Source organism: Chiroxiphia lanceolata, chromosome 1, assembly GCF_009829145.1.
Source record: "Chiroxiphia lanceolata isolate bChiLan1 chromosome 1, bChiLan1.pri, whole genome shotgun sequence".
In the NCBI taxonomy this organism is placed as follows: domain Eukaryota; kingdom Metazoa; phylum Chordata; class Aves; order Passeriformes; family Pipridae; genus Chiroxiphia; species Chiroxiphia lanceolata.
In genome coordinates, this window is record NC_045637.1 from 134,008,421 (window position 1) to 134,026,352 (window position 17,932).

General features: G+C 39.4%; 1 protein-coding gene and 1 long non-coding RNA gene across 2 annotated transcripts in view; one reads left to right on the top strand and one right to left on the bottom strand.

The window, feature by feature from the left end:
* The window catches only part of RUNDC3B (RUN domain containing 3B), a 52,275-nt gene extending 42,032 nt beyond the window's left edge, over positions 1-10,243 (bottom strand). Inside the window, 2 exon segments of the mRNA XM_032699236.1 lie at positions 3,048-3,163; positions 9,968-10,243. Coding sequence (XP_032555127.1) covers positions 3,048-3,163; positions 9,968-10,071 — 220 coding nt within the window. The 5' untranslated portion in view covers positions 10,072-10,243.
* Positions 10,244-10,431: 188 nt separating this feature from the next.
* LOC116790922 lies at positions 10,432-17,665 on the top strand. The gene is made up of 3 exons (XR_004358537.1): positions 10,432-10,542; positions 11,536-11,684; positions 17,277-17,665. It is a non-coding gene; the product is annotated as an uncharacterized LOC116790922 (long non-coding RNA).
* Positions 17,666-17,932: the final 267 nt, after the last annotated feature.

The window sequence follows — 17,932 nt, forward strand, 5'->3', positions numbered from 1 at the left end:
CAAAAAGGACACATACTTTATATCCTCCTTATTACAATCTTTGATCTACTCCACATTCTCAATCAATCCAACACTCCTAGGGAGCACCAGGTATACTGCACATACAGTACTGGGATATAGCTCTCCACTTTCTAGATCATAAGGCAGTCAGTAGCTTGCAATGCCTGAAAAGACAGTTAATACAGATTGCTCAAACTCTCTCTCTTCCTTAGGGCAATTCAAAATAGCTTGTGAGCCAGATTGCTTTTACTGACAACAGTGGCCTCTTCCTGACTGCCACTTATGGTCAGTGGTGTACATGTAACTGTGAGGTTGTGCCATAGCATGTTATATTACCTTTTTGGGAACTATTTTGGTGCCATATGTGCCAAGTCTTCTGTATCGCATGAACAGATACCTGTTCAAGCAGCATTCACAGACTTCTGTTGTGTGAGCTGATGTAGTCTGGACAATCTCATTTTATTACTAAGCAAACAGCCACATCAAAAACACTGTTAAGAAAATGAGCAGCTGAGCTAAAAAAGTGCATCCATGGGGAAAGTGATTAGTTTTCTGCATGTTTGACTTGCTGTCTGGTTCACTACAGGATCCATTGAAGACCACAGCCAGTATTACGGAAAGCTAAGCACAAAGTAAGAGGGGGGGAAAAAAAATAAAAATCTGTAGCAAACTGCACTGAGTTTAAGAAGTGTCATAAAGATTTTCGACACAACTGGAAAATGCTGTAAGCAATCTGAGACAGCCCTGCTTTGAGCAAGAGGTAGGACTGGATGACTTTGAAAGAAACTTTCCAAACTTAATTCTTCAGTGATACTGAATGGAAAAAGCAAATCAACAAAACCACTAAGAATGCTATTTCATAACCCTTTTGCTACTGGGAGCTGACAACATCAGATCAGTTACCTACTAAAAATCCATTTTGAAATGGGCATTTTTAGCAGAACACCAAGGAAGATGAAGCTTGGAGAACTACTATTTCAGAATTCTTGATTGCAATCGTTTTAAAAAAGGCATAAAATCCTAATCCCTGTAGCTGAACTCTTTTCCCTTTAAAACGCCTACCCTTCTTCCTTCAATTTTATTTTTTTTTTGGTCTGGATCCTAATTAAACATGAAACCAATAAGCAGAAACAGTCACTATATTCCATCAAGACTATGCTTTGTTCCTCAAAAACATATTAAATTTAATGTAAGAAAAAGTTACCAGCAAAAGTTTTATTAGAAAAGTAAACTTAGTACATAATAATGCAAAGTAAACACTTTTTTTATATTCTTCCTTCCTCACCCAGTACTTTCAAAGGAAGTAAAGATTAAGAACTGTTGTTTTTCATGGCCTTAAGAAAGTAAAGTTCTATACACCCTAAATCTCAGCTCTGGATCACCCATTTAACTACCTTTCCATGGGATTATCCTGACAAGTTTGATACAATGAAGCCATTTATCTCACCATAAACAAACAGATCAAGTATGTTTTGCCAATTTAAAAACACTTTACACAACCTACTGCAATAGCCAGTCCGCCATTAGTGTGTTCTACTTACAAAAAGTATGCATTCAGTCATTTCCATTAATAAAATACAATCTCTTTCAAGCCCTGTATTGTATAACATATACCCTTTTAAAGTTTGAATTTTCAATGTACATTTATTATCTCAATTTCTGTTTTATTATTTAAAAACTACTCACAGTCAACTAGCTTATTACCAAAATATTCCTCGTTTGCAACACTATGCACAATTTACTGCCTTTTTATGTATTTTTATTTAACTCTGAAAACTTAGAAAATCATACTAGTAACTACAAGGGGAAGACTGAAACAGCTAAAAAAATTTAGCTGTTTGCAAGTAAAAAATTATTTAAAGTAAGAAATGGAGAAATCCAAATTCTATTTGCCCGTAACCCATTTGCCAACCTGACAAGGCTTCTCTGTACTCCTTGTCCTAAGTAACAGACTGCGAAGCAAAAGAATGTTGGTGGAAAAAAATAAAATGTATAATGTTTTTTGCTCTAACATCACTGAAGCTGGGGGAGAAGGAGAAAAGAGAGCAATTTCCCTGCAGTGTCAAGCTGCTAAGTACCCATAATCACTCCAATAATCTTTGTCACAGTGTGACAAACCCTATATTTCCACCCCACTGCGTGACTTTTTTTTTCTTCTCTGACAGAACCACAGCAGGTAGTAATTGTGCTACTCAAATGTCAGCCTACACACAATATTGTTCACAAAGCTTAGTTATGAATATTTAAAAGTATGAAAAAGAGTAGATTGTCATATTACACATCTATATTTAGATGATTATGATGTCCTTCACACTCCTCAAATATTTCAAAAACTGTACACAGAACTGAAAATTAGGAGAAGCTTCCAAAGTCATCTTCTAGTGACTGTTACTGCTAAGGCACACTCTGTTCCTCGAGCAAAGCAGCTTCCTCTAGAACAATTGGAAAATGCAAACAGACATTTTCTTCAATTAGAACATCTGACTCGATACAAGAAGAAAATCAACAACTGACCTTTCTAAATTTAATCATATAATTAGCAATTTAATCCATTAGATTCCTATAGCAAAAAACATGTTCACTAAAGGAGTGGGGGGACAGGAATTAAAGGACCTAAACACAGTCTCTGGAAAAGAAGGCAACAAAAGCAAGGAAGGGAAAAAGAAAAGGGAGCAGCAGCTATAGCACTGCTGTCTATAGCTTCTATTAAAGTGGATAACAGTACAATTGTCTTTCAGACTCCTAGGACACAGCTTTATCATAAAGCAGAAAAGCAGATAGAGCTCAGCACCATGGCAACATTCACTTGCTTAATTACCAGCCCAGAAGGCTTCCAACAAGATCATTGGAAACATGTTTCACAAAAACAGCTGTTTTCACTTTTCCACAATAATGTAAAAAATCAGGAAGGTAACAGCGATTGGACAGACACACAAAGAAAGCCAATGCTTTCATTCAGCATCAAGGAGTTTGTAGATGTACTCTGGTTTATTATAAACAAATTATCATGGCGAAATCATCACCAGTAAGGAAGTTTATTAACATACCTTTCAGTCGATGACTTAGAATCTGTTCCAGAATGGCTGCAAAATTATTAAATTCAGGGGAAGTATCATCGATAGTCTCAAAACAGGAACGGTCAATCAGAGTCTTGACTGAAAACCTAGAGCAAAAGTACAGGACTATCATAAATTATATGAATAGCTACTGGTCCTCTATAGCAGGGCAGTAGTTTGTTTAAACCAAAAGAGCAAAGAACCAGAAACCACCTTGATGATTTCAAGTTCAGTCAGAGCAATAGGAACACAAAACATGTTGAGAAACAGCCTAGAAGTACAATCATCCTTGTTGGTCTTAGGCATAAAGCCTTAAAACCTGAAAGAAAACAAAAATCTCCACCTATTCCACATAAAAATGAGCTAATTATTTTCCTCTTCCCTAAACTATTTTAATGAAGTTGTAGAAAAACGAGCACTAGGAAGCATCCAACATCAGTTTCTCTTTGTAATCCTAAACATACTAATTTTTTGTTTGACATTTCATCAATGCTCCTTTTATTCTCTAAATTTATGCCCAAGAATCAGAAGTATAAACTTTATTGTATTAAGAGAACACTGTAATTTCATCCTAATGCAAAAATAATCCAGACACATTATAAAACAATGAATTTTTAGGCACTGTTAACTCTGTGCATTAGCGTAGAGTGATTTCCCTGTGAATGGGGGTATTCAGCACCATATATTACTACATTATTATGCTAGAAAAGCTATCAATTTAAATGATCTAACATTTGAAATAGGAAAGGCTGAATCAAGCCACTGTAAAAACACACCAAAATGTAACTAATCAATTAGGCTGTTCACTGTGTTTAGTTACAACTGCATTTCCACAATTTTATTCTTATTCAGAAGATAGTTTAAACCTCAAAAAACATGACAAAAAATTATTTTCTTTTGTCTTCATAATTTTAATTATAATCCATTTTTATTTTGTTTTCTGCTCCTTGTTCTTTAGTTTTCAGTTTCAAGGCAGATTTCATATGTTCTCAAATTTGAAAATAACACTTATTTTGGAGCATTTATTGTGGGGGTTTTTGCAGCAATCTTATTTGTATTAATAGAGCCTTACCAGAGCCTGAGGAGATAGTTTTCACAAGACCCAAACCTCAACAATACCAGCTTAGGATGTTCTCACTCTGCCTGCTCATCCCAGATCCCATACCTGAGCATACTGGCTTCCTCAGTTCTGCCAGTTCTACTTTTTCTGGGGCTCACTATGAACTGTTCTAGATCTTCAGTACCGGAAAGGAGGGGTGAAGTGACTTAAATATGGATACATTCATAATAAGTACACATCACTGCATCTCAACACAAACAGTTCTATGGCACAGCTGCAGAAGCAGCATACTACATAGGCATGGGCAGGACTGAAACTCCTTAAACCAACCGTACTAGTTTCAGATGCTCTGTACTCTAAAAGTAACTTAACTGCCTCCTTAGTGGAGTCAGCACAGCCTCCTGATGCTCACTTACTAAACAAAACTAATATGCTCAAACTGAATTGACATTTATCCCAAGAGTTTCCACTCAATTTGTTATTCTCAGAAAACTTCTGAATAAAGACTCCCTATTTTACCTTTCCTGCAAGCTTCTATTGTTGTAGTGTTTTTGGCAGGACAGGAATTAGGAGTGAATTAGGGTGGGGGAGGAAGCTTCTCCTGCAGTGCCAAGTTATGACTCAGTTTTGAACTCCTCCACATTTTTAACCAATTTTGAGTAAGTGAGAGACATGCATGCCCACCAGTTAACAGCTATTGACTACTCTAATGGCAAAAATTATCGCTTCCTCAAAGCTATTCCAGAGCCATGAAATTATCTACAAAAAAAACCTTCTTAATTTTGAAAAATACATGCATATAGCAATGCCATGACTAACTCAATATTAACTGTAAGAAGACAACTCCTCTTACACCATGCAAGTCTGAAAAAGAGAAAGTGCAGCATATCACTCACTCAGGGATACATACACAAGATAGACAGTGAGTTAGCAATGAGATGTACTGCACTATATACAGGAATATTATCTTAAAACTCAGAGAAAGGATCAACAACAAACTGCAAAACAAAGTAGAGTACAATATACAGCTATGCCTATTTTTCCTGTATTCAACGACCTGCTTAATAGTTAACTGATTAATACTGTATCGAATACCTATTCAGAAATGGAGATATATTCAAGAAGAAACACTTAAGAGCAATTTCACATACACTTCTAAAAATCAGAGATAAGAAATTTATTTTATATTTTCAATTTTAAAGCATTCTGCAATTCAACTGAAGAAAAAAGATCTAGTTTTTAAGGATACAACAATTTCTACATACCTTGGGTCCGATTATAAAAGACAGACTAAGAGCTCATCATCAATAATGGTGTTCTTTTTAAGTGATCATATTACTGTCACCATGTACTCCATGGAAATGTTAATTTTCATCTCTCTACTCTACACTTTCACCAGAAACCTAAGCAACCTTTATAGCTATGTCAAGTTAGGTAAATTGTCTTTTAGGAGGACTGACAGGGAGTGCAAGTATGTACCCATTACTTCCATAGACCAGGAAGATAAGGACACAACAAAGCAAAATGTGATTCACCAGAAATATTTTCTTGAGATTTTAAAAAAAAAAACCTCTTAGGCAAATACTTCTGAGTTGTCTTTTTTTCTCCAAATACCACAAAGAGGCAAACATATTTTTAAGTGCAAGTTAAAAGTCGTAAGCACATTTTGCATGTTAGATATTCGCACTTGGCCATGCTTACCATGCAGATTGGAAAAAAGGATTTAAGGTACGTAGAAGTTTTGCCTTTGAAAAAGGTTATAGGGTAAGCATTGGGTAAGCATTTTCCTCAGTCATCAATGATGCCTCATGTGTTGTTTCCACTGTATGGCCCCCCAGACAAGAAAGTCCATGCTCTTGCACAGTTATGTGGAACCACATGGCGACTGAAAGTCAAGAAACAAAAGGTCAGGTCTAAAGTACACAAGAGCTATGAAGAAAAAAATGTCCATATAGGTAAAGCTAGAGCTGTTTCCTTGGTTCCCTTTGTTGCTCCCAGCTTCATAGAATCTAAGATCATCGAGTCCAACTGTTAATCCAATCCAAGTCCACCACTAAACTGTGTCCCCAGGTGCAACATACACATCTTTTTGGAACACTTCCAGAGATGGCGACTCCACCACTTTCCTGGGCATTCTGTTCCAATGCCTGACCACCCTTTTAGTGATGAAATCTTTCCTAATATCCAGTCTAAACCTCCCCAGTGCAACAGTCCACCTACACGTCAGAGGTTAACAGAAAAACTGCAACAAAGGAGCATGAGAAAGTAAAGTGGTTTGAAAACAAACAAAACATTTTCTAAAATTAACTTTTTGGTGGACTATAGGAGCAGAGCAGTAATACAGCTCTGATACCTGTTGCTTCAAGACTCTTTAAAAAAGTCTTTTTCCAATCATTTTCCACTGTGTAACTGCAACAATAAGGTTTTGTTGGGTTTGATTTTTGTCTAAATATAGTAACTGCCATTGGAGAGATTCCAATATCAGTGTTTCTAAATGACCTTCATTAACCCTGATGTTTTTGGATTCTTACATGTTCTTCTCTGTCACGAATCTACTCTTGCTTGAGCCAAAAAAAAGATGCAGAAACAGTAGTATTCTCCAACCTTAAAAAGACCTCCTGAATGATGTAAGCTGGAAACATTCTTAAATAAGAAAGACTTCATCTTTTTGGGGTAAGGTCTTGCACTTGTGCAAGATACACAAGAAGGTCTCCCAAATTTCTTGTATAACTCCAAACCAAAGCCAAATCTTTTGTGGATATATCCCACATGTATAGGCTTATTTCCAAAACAGCAACAAGCCTCTAATCAAAAAGCAAAAAAGAGGAAAATTAGACTGATATATGAATATGTCACTTTTCCTTGTCAAATTCTGCTCCTCCTTTTAAGTTTTCAAATGAATGAAAGGATTCTGTTAAATTTATTTAGCTTGCAGTTTGGGAAATGTCATTAAAATGCCATTTTGAAGAATACAAACTATTAGTATAGAATAATCCCTAAGATTATAAAATAATATCCTTTATGCTAAACATGACATGAAACCAGACAGTTCAATTAAGGGTCAATGTCACTGCAACAGTTCTCATGAATATTAGCAAAATTACTGTTTTAAAAAATATATTTCCTGACAGCTGTTCAGTTCTGTGTCAACATTTCACATTTAACCTATGAACATCACTTCCAAGGCCTTCTTTTTCAGTGGTTCTGTATCTATATTGATCTCTGATCAATGAATCCTATGGAAGACTAGATTAAAACCAGGTGAAAAATCTATAACCACCATAAAAATCTCAGCACCACTTATTGGAAAATGAAAGGCATCAAACTTCAGGGAAAACAGGTAAGAAGAGAGACAGAGCTTAGAACATGTATTGCCTACTCAAACAAGAAAATCCTAAGAATTATCCCAATTTAAATCACAACTGTGCAGTTATACAAACATAACCATGTATTTTCACATGCAACTGGTTTATGGAACTTAAGTATCTGTGTCACTTTCCATGACTTGCAGTGACATTCAACATTTTAGTGGAAACAAACTGTTCCTTCTGAAACTGTAAATATAAGAAACTATCCATATCTGCAGGAGGAGTTAGATATCATCACTGTAAGAAAAGGTGAAAATCCCAAAGTCTGGTTTAACTACTAAGTAAAAATCTGCTAAATTTAAGCTTTGAAAAAAAATCATTAAATTATCAGAGACTGTTAACAAATGGTAACAAGGAAGATATCTTCCTTGTGATCTTTCCTCTTCACTGGGTAGCAGGCCATATCATTCAAATTTGACTGAATCAATTGATTGGAGCTCTTTTTAACAAAAACACTTCCCATTTTCATAGGATTTTGATTGGAATGGACTATTATCTTACTCTTTTCAATACTAATTTGGGTATTCCTAAAAAGCAACACTTTTCTATAATAGAAAATGTGTAACAACTACAGCAAAGCACAGAAATCTTTTAAATATTTAGTCTTGTACTGGTAGAAGAATAAAAATATAAACAAATGTACACATATCATAATAATGCAAAACCCTTTTTCCTCAACATGCTTTCCAAATTTTGATGTGTACTCACAAACTAAGAACTTCAGGGTTTGGGAAGATATAGCAAAATTAAATTGTTTCACTGAAAATAATTAAAATACACCAATTCCAAGTAGTTTCTGCAGTAGCTCCCTGTTTTAGAAATGTTTGACTGAATTCCTTCTGCTTTCTAAGCATCTTTAAATACATTACACCATCATTTCAACTGCAGGACAATGATAAAACAAAAACTAAAATGTAACAGTACAGAATACAGAAGAGCACTGCCTCAAATGGAAGGCAGAAAAAACCAGCAAGTTCTGTAGAATACAATATACTCTTTTTAGAAGAACTGTTTATATCTGGTAGGATTGTGTCATTACTTGATAACACTGGTGTTTTCCTGAACACACAGATCAGCAATATCTGCATCTCTGTAATCATAGTGAAACTGAAAACTTTTATTCTTTTATTTGATCTGCTTCAGCAAGTCTGAGAAAAATCTTCTTTTTCTTTGTTTTTGTTGCATATCTTTTTCACAGGTAGGAACAGAAGTAACCACAAAAGCCTGGGAAAAGACAGAATAGTACTAATGCTACTCTGAAATGTAGATACTATGACTTGAAAGAATATTGAAGCAAATTCCTTGCAGTAGATGAATGATGGAGTCAGCTGTAAAACCTATTATCAATATGCAATAAAAGAAAAAAGAAAAGAAAAAAAGGAAAAATATTTTTAAATACTGCTGCAGCGTTAAGTGGTGATGGTATAAAATTATTTAATAGTTGTCCTGGAACTTTATTAAGATTTGTGAGAAGTAAAACTATATCGTAACCCGCATGGATCTGCTGAAGACCTTTCCCAGATAATATGCAAATTAGTTTGATAACTTCAAAATTAAGCAATTGAAACAAGCGAGCGAATGGAGTCATTGCTACCAGCACATGCCCGCATTTAAAAGTTTGCCATGACGTAACGGGTCAGTGCCGCACACCTGGAAAATGCTGCATGAATTCCACAGTGACAGCAGTGGAAACGCTTCCACGGAACGCCGTACCACTAAGCTTGCATAAGCTCAGCACCAAGATGCTAAAAAACAAAAATAATGTTTGAATACAGTAGCTCTAGTCCATACTGCAGATCTCCTGATCTAGATTTCGGAGATAAAAATATCCCGGAGCGCAGCCTCCCCGGGATGCTCCTGCGGCACCGGCCCGCTCGCAGGAGCACACGCTCGGCCGCTTCCACAGGGCTCGAACGCCTTCACGTCCGAGACATCGTATGAAGCCTGAACCCCACGAGCGGCCAGACCGCGGCCATCGATGGGAAGCGGCCGCTGCTCCAGCTCTGCCCGAGGACGGGCAGCGTCCGATCGGCGCTGCCCAGGGCTCAGCCCGCCCTGTCCTGCTCCCGCACACGCCTTGCGCCCGAGAACTCAAGCATGGTGCCCAAAAATAACCTCTCAGTCACCCGCTCCATGCGACCCCCTCCCACCAAAAAAACCCCATTTGACGCCCCGAAGCAGCGGCGCTGGCCGGTGAGCCCCTGCCCCTCGCCGCCGCCGGGACACCCTCCCGCAGGAGCTGAGTCAGGATGGATAGATGGATGGATGGATGGATGGATGAATGGATGGATGGATGGAGGACGAGGCTGCCCTACCCCTGGCCTGCCTCCCCCCGACCGGGCTGCGGTGGGGAGGCCGCCCGCGCTCCCGCCCCCGACCCACCTGTGCGAGGTGGGGGCCGGGGGGCGGGATGGGCCCCCGGGCAGCGGCGGGAGCGAGAAGGGAAAGGACGATGCCCTCGGGCGGGCCAGGCCGGGGCTCACCTGCACACCGTAATCAAGTTCCGCCTCTCCACCGCGGCGTTGCGGGACGGGACGCTTTTCCTGCGGGCGGAGACGTTGAGCCCCCCTAAGCCGAGGGACGCCATCTCCGCTGGGCAGGGCAGGTGGAGCCGCCGGGGCTGGCGCGGAGCCTTTGTTCCCAGCCTCTCGCTCTCCAGGATGCTGCGCCCGCCGCCGCACGCGGAAGCCGAGGAGGAGACCCCCGTGCTTCCCCCGCTCCTCCTCCCGCTGGCCGGTCCCGGAGCGCCCGCGGCAGGCGGCAGGCGGCGGGCCGGGAGGGCTGCGCGGGGTCCCCGCGGCGGGGGCGGCTCGGCCCCCCCCGCGCCGGCAGCCGGGCCGCCACAGCGCCGCAGAGCGCCGGCACCGCCAGCCAATCAGCGCGCGGGGGGGGCGCGCCGCCGCCGCCGCCGCCGGGGGGCGCTGCAGCGGGGAGCGGGAGCGGGCGGGGGCGCCGCACCTGAGGCGGCGGGAGGGCGGTGGGACCGTCTGTCCTTCAGGACCCTCAGCGAGCCCTACAGCCCTCTAAACGTCTGTGAAATCGTGGTCTTCTTTTAATGGTTATCAGTTTTTTCTCCTCCTAGCGGGTGGCTGCCTAAGATGTGTGAACTTCCCCGGTTGTAGCTTGCGAAGTTAAAAGTGCTGTCAGCCATTAATTAGAATCATAGAAGTGCAGAATCATTAAGGTTTGAAAAGACCTCCATCGAGTCCAACCTTTGACCAAACGCCACCTTGTCAATTAGACTGTAGCACTAAGAGCTTTTTGAACACTGCAGGGATAGTGACTCCACCATCTCCCTGGACAGTCCATTCCAATACCTGACAATGTAAGCTTCAGAGACCATAGTTCTAGGAATATGGGCATGAAATGGGAATACACCCTGACACCAAAGTAAAGCTCTGAACAAAGGTATGACTTCTGAGCATGCTTGGAAGAGCTCTGGCTTTGCCTTGGTGTCAAGTTCTTACATGAGACGCAGAATGGCATGAAGTTCCAGTCACTGGAAGACAGGATGATACATTTCTGAAGAAAACCTAGCAGTAACCTAATTGCATTTTGTGGCTGTGAAGGAGTAGATTTGGCAGGATAGCTGGGGAGATGTGAAGCTGTATGGATTGATTTGGTTTGCTTCCTTTATGGGAAGAATTCTGTTTCTGCTTAAGAAAATAACTTCATTTATTTGCAACAAGAATGAATGGTGAAATAAATTTTGTCACAACTCTTTATTCTACTGTGTTATGCACATGATATTCCTACAAGGTCTATTAAATTCCAACCTATCAATTCCTATTAATATATATAATATAAAAATATGAAAAAATCTATTTATTGACATGCAAATCCCCCCTGAATTATGGTTTTTTTTGAGGATATCACCTGTAGATTTTCTATTTCTAAGAGATCCTGTCAAACGAGAACTGTGTCCAGTTACTGACTGCCAGTTTCTTTACGTGATGAGAAGTTGTGTTGACATAGGAACTTTCAAAAGTAGATTAGCACATGGATGACCATTTTTTTCAAATGTAGTAACATATAAACTTTTTTTCATCAGAAGATATTTCCTAAATAGATTCCAAGTGTCAACACCAAACCTTCCAAGTTCATCATATATTACTTGATATGCTATATTCTCGCCCCACTTGATATGGAGCTGAATAAGTTTGAACTGATCTTTATGTTCATTGACCTGGATATCAAATGGTAAGTAAACTGTTCTACCTTCCCTAAGGTAAAGCTTCATCTTTGCTTGGGTGGATATTTTCCCAAGCATATTATTCAAATTCACTATAAGGTAGTTCATCATTCTATTCCCTGCCTCTCTTCCTCCCATGTCCAGGAACATCATAAAAGAAATGGGGGCACAGATAAACCTGAAGGAGGAAATTTTTCCTACACTGAAATTGAGAGTAACACTTCTTTTTTTTATTAAATGGCTCTACTAGTACAAGATTGAAACTAGCTGTTGTTTTTTGCTTTTTCTTTCAGACTATCAAGGGGAAATGCATTACTTGTTCCTTCTCAGACGTGAAGAGCCTGCCTTCAGGTTTCTTTCTGCTTCTCAGAGTCTTTTTTAAGGCCCATTGTATCTGTAGCTTCTGTTAAGAGATTCGTGCAGCTTGAATGATCTTTCGATTAAGTTCAAGCTGAGGCTGAAGTAGATTTAATCTCTGCAGATGAGCAATTTCAGCTGCAAGGTCTGTTGTTCTTGAACTGATGATAAACATACTGGATAATCACTGATACTTTACCAAAGAAAACCCTAACAAAAAACCCAACAAACAACAGGAAAACTATTCCACATATATCAAAACCAAAAGTATCTTCTCTGTTCTTCTCCTCTGCCTTTTTCCCAGAAACTGCAACTTTTTATATTTGTTCTTGAAAGAGATTTAAGATCAAATCAGGCTTATCTGTTGGGCCAGGCTTTAGGTTTCAATATTGATAGGTTTTAGTCCTCAAGTAAATGGATTTTTTTAAAAAATCATTGCTTTCTTTCAAATATAATTTATCTTCTACTACTGCTTTATCCAAGCAGAAAACGTAAAAAGTTTCTGGAAGACTTCAAAAGAAGAAAAAAATAATAATTTGAATATCATCAGCTGCCTTGGAAAGCTCAATAAATTTGTCAGGAAATTTACTGTATTAACTCCTGAATTTTTAATGCCTGTAAGAAAATAGACTCAGGGAAAATCTCATTGCCTTCAACTAGCTAATGGGAGAATAGAGGAAACAGGCTCTTCTGAGGAGTGCATAGCAAGCAGACAAGGGGCAATTGTCATATGCGGCAAAAGGGATAGATGTGAAAAATTTACAGCAAAGATATTAAAGCACTGGAATGGATTGCTTAGAGCAGCTGAATGATGTTTGTCCTGGAGATACTCAAAACTTAACTGAATGAAGAATCAGAATGTCCTAATCTAACTTCAAAGTTGATCCCGCTGTGAGCAGGTAGAAAAATTACTCCTATTGGTCCCTTCCTGCCTAAACTGTTGCTGTTTAGGCAGGAAGTTTAACCCCAGCTGGGTTTAACCCCAGCTGGCAACTAATTCTCAGACAGCCACTTGCTGACTCTTCCCCAGTCGGGTGGAAAAGAGAATCGGAAGAGTGAGAAAACTCATGGGTTGTGGTAGACATTTTAATAAGTAAAACGAAAGTTGCACATGCAAACTAGGCAAAACAAGGAATTCGTTCACCACTTCCCATGGGCAGGCAGGTGTTCAGCAGGAAAGCAGGACTCCATCATGTAATGGACTTGGAAAGACAAACGCCATCGCTGCAAACATTCCCTCCTTCTTTTTCCCCCAGTTTTACATGTTGGGCATGATACCATATGGTTTGGGACATGCCTTCAGTCACTTGGGGTCAACTGTCTTAGCTGTGTCTCTTTCCAACTTCTTGTGCACCCCAAGCCCACAATGGCTGGCCATTGTGAGAAGCAGAAAAGATCTCAACTTCATGCAAGCACTGCTCAGCAAAAACTAAAAAAATCTCTGGTTATCAATACTGTTTTTAGCACAAATCCAAAACACAGCCCCATACTAGCTACTGTGAAGAAAATTAACTCTACCACAGTCAAAATCAGCACAACTATTTTGACTCACATTTGATAGTTGCATTCTAGAATTATTCCTATAATTAATTTCATAAGAAAAAGTACTTTCGGCTCTCAAGTTTCTGAATACAGCATGCATAATGTAAATGTACCATGTCAATGACAACACAATGTTTGTGTGAGTTGATGCACAGACTTCCACCAGTTACCTATAACAATCTTTTTAGCTTTAAAGCATTAATAAGATACTAATAGCTGTGTTTGCCAGAGTACGTGGCTTCACTAAAGAAAGTCCATAAAGAAGGCATGGGCATGGGTAATGAGTGAATTCTAAAAAAGTATACAAAAAACTCCCACAAAACCAAACCTACTGGGAACTAACTCCTGTTGTATTTCAACCTTGTGAAACTGGAATGCATTACTTACAATAATCACAAACAACATTGCTGGAGTAGGAATTTGAAGTCTCACTATGTGAATAAATAGAGCAGCTTTGACTGGTATAGTGGCAATGAGGAATATTAAATGAACAAAATACATTTGGATCTACAGATAGCAATGTCTGTATGAAACTTGCTGCATCTCAAAGAACAAAAGACTCAGAAGTGCTTCTCCAAACTTACTGGCTTTCAGTCAATAATAAGATGATTTTTAAACATTGCATAACTGAAGTGCAAAAACTCCAGTAAGGATATTGTTGATCTAAAAAGTGCTCCCCTGTCAAATTTGACATAATTCATTTGCTTGAATTATTTTCTGAAGACATAAGCACATTGGAAAATAAAATCTAAAAGGCAAACCTTTTATTCCATTCTTAGTAAGTTTGAGTCAGTACAGTTTGCAACTTTAAAACCTCACTTCTGAACAAATTAAATATTTACAAGGTTTAGTTCCACTTGAAACTTACTCTACAAGTTGTGTACTGAGTCTGGCAGGGACAGTTAATTTTCTTTATAGCAGCAAGTGTGGTGCTGCATTTTGGATTACTTACCAAAACAGTGCTGGTAACACACCAATATTTTAGCTGGTGCTGAACAGTGTTTATATAGAGTCAAAGCTATCTCTGCTTCTTGCACTTCCCAGCTAGTGAGGAGGCTGTGGCTGCACAAGAAGCTGTGAGGGAACACTGCTGTATCCCGAATTCATATATCTGCAGAAAGGAATTTGAGAGGTCTCAGCAAAAGGCTTTGGGCTACGAGAGCTGGGGAAAACACCTCAGTTTAAGAAGCACATGGGACATCACCAGTGTAGAGTGCCCTGTCCAAGCCAGAGAGACCATATCCTGATGTTATCAAGCATCTGCAGAAGACCTATTGTGTTCTATCTCTCCCTTTGCGTTACCTGAATCCTGTACATTCTGTAAACCTGAATACCTATTCCCCCCATGTAATTCCCCTAAGATAAAGTGGGTTTTCCCCTATGATAAGACTCCAAAATTTGTAAACCTGGGTTTTTGCCTTTTACCTCATCTCTGTAAAGCCCCCAATTGTAATAAGCCGACCCTCTGATGAATATGCCAATCCCACCATGAATGTGTAGTACCCCAAACTCATAAAAATACCATTTTTGTATGAATAGAGGATTCCAGTTTCTTACCTCCCTGGGATCGACTTAGCTTTATTGACCTCCACAGAACACAGCCCACACAGCTGACTCCAACTGACCCAATGGATATCCCATACCATATGGCATTGTGTCCAGTGGTAAAAACTCAGTCAGAGAAGGAAGAAATGGGGACATTTGAGGTTACAGCATTTCTCTTCCCAAGTAACTGTTACGAATGATGAAGCCTCACTTTCCTGGAAATGACTAAAAATCTGACTATTGATGGGAATAAGTGAATGAATTCCTTATTCTGCTTTGCTTACATGCACTGCTTTGCTTCACTTTTTAAACTGTCTTTAACTCAGCTCGCAATTTTTCTTCCTTTTGACGTTACAATTCTCTCTCCCATGCCACTGGGCAAAAGTAAATGAGTGGCTGTGTGGGCCTTAGCTGCTGGCCAGGGTTAATCCGCAAGAAGTTAACACTGCATTGTGATCTAGAGTAGGAGAAAATGAACTTGATATGAAGATATCACATAAAACTCCCTCAGTTAGGAGCAAAACAGAAATTGATTATTGCACATATAGTATGAAATGTAATATATTTCACTATTGCAGTTTCAGATAATTTGGAGCCCATCTCATGAATTTCAGTCAGTTGCTTAGCTCTGTGTATATGTAAGAGGCATACATGCTTGCTGTTTTAAAAGTTTGTGGTTTGAAATTATTTGGTTTTTGTTTTTTTTTTTTTTTTCTTTGTTGTGCTTTTTTTTATTGGCATATCTGTATATCTATGTATATTTGATTTATCAATATCTTTGTACTGAAACATGGTAGATATCATTTGAAATTCTGGTTGTATTTTTGCAAATCCTGTTTCCTACACGAATTATCAGATTGGGTAAATTAGTCCGATTATTTGTATCTTGCACTTTGGCATTATTGCTTATCCTTATGTCTTAAAAAATCTGTAAAGGAGCCTTTAAAAGAAATGTTTGAGGGTGTTTTAGAAGATGGAATTCCACCCACCTTCTTTTTTGCCATCCTGCTGATACTTAATTCTGTGGAAGGAGTGAAAGCAGTTGAGGAAAGCACAGTACCATATGCCTCTTTAGAGCACACTTGAGTGACAGGCATGAACAGAAGGCAGATAAGAACAAAAGCTGAATTTTACAAATGACATCATCATAGTAGAACTGGCAAAAAAAAAAAAGCCACTGAAATATGAAGCATGTTTGTGATTTAGGACTGGAAGGATGTAAATTTCAATCTGTGAGTTTTAAAACTTGTTGCAAGTCAGTTTAAGGTTGCTTGCCTGAAATGAACAGGAAAACAATATTTGAAGGCATCGTGACTTGAACACTGGAAGACAGTTTTTGAAACCTATGCTTGTGAACCATAAATGAGATTACTGCTCTATGTCATGGCACATAAAATTTAACCCATGTTCATCTCTCTTCATTAGTCTTTTTGCATATTTGAAAGTTATGTTATTAGAAGTTATTACACTTTTCTTTTGTGACTTAAAATATTTACATTGCCACTTGGTGGCCTCATTTGATCAGATAATAGAAGGTAAAAATATAAGTTAAGGTCCTTTGTTTTTCACAGGTGTGCAATTCAAACCTTGATGTGTTATCTTCCTACACATCCAGGACAGTAGACCCCTTTTTGCAACTATGTGTCTGCTGTGGTAATTGTTGTGGTGGTTCTCAAGAACCTGAATTTCTGATGTTGGGGTGGTCAGATTTGAGAGCTCTTCAGTAAGGATAGAACTAAAGTGGACGGTTTTTCTCCCCATTCTTCCTTGCTCATCCTTGATGTTTTAGTGTTCTTCACCCCTTCCCAATCAAAACAAGCAGAGGATATTTTCTGCTATCAGTAGTTTGACTTCTTTCTTTTTTATAGGACTAGAACTTGTTCTGATTTTGCCAGACTTCTTTCTTGCTTATTCTGCATCCTTAGTTCTTATTTTCTAGATTTTATTACTTGATGATGTTTTTCTGTATCCCTTTTGTGAAAATATACCCCAAGTGTCTGTCTCTTTTTGGTTCCATATATAATATATTCATATGATTAGTTGTGTTACAAAATGCTAGTTCATTATTGCTGGGTTTGCTGCTTTAGTGTATTTATGTCTGGATTCAAGGCAAGCAAATACTGATTATATCATGCTTAATATACTCTTACTCATAGAAGTCTTCTGCCTTGGTAAGCCTCTTGTCAGTGATGGGATGGAAACTCAGTTCCCTGTGCCTTGCAAACTCAGGAAGAATGGCCTGGATGAGTGTACAGTGAGGTGGATTGAGAACTGACTGAATGGCAACCTCACAGGGTTGTGATCAGTGGCACAGTTGCAGGGATGAAGAGGTAGATGCCTCCTCAGTGAGTTTACTGATGATACATAACTGGGAGGACCCATCCCCCCAAGTGCTCTGCCACCCTTCAGAAGACCCTGACAGGCCGGAGGGATTGGCAGAGCAGAACATTGTGAAATTTCACAAAGGCAAATGCAGGGTCTTGCACCCGGAGAAGAATAACCCCATGTACCAGGACAGGCTGGGGGCTGACCTGCTGGAAAACAGCTTTGCAGAAAAGAACCTGGGGATCCTGGTGGGCAACAAGCTGTCCATGAGCCAGCAGTGTGCCCTTGTGAGCAAGAAGACCAATGGTGTTCCAAAGTGCATTAGGAAGAACACTGCCAGCAGGTCAATGGAGGTGATCCTACTCCTCTACTCAGCCCTAGTGGAGCCACATCTGTAGTGTTGTGTGCAGTTCTGGGCTCCTCAGGACAAAAGAGACACGAAGCTCCTGGTAGAGGTCCAGCAGCAGGCTATGAAAATTATTAAGGG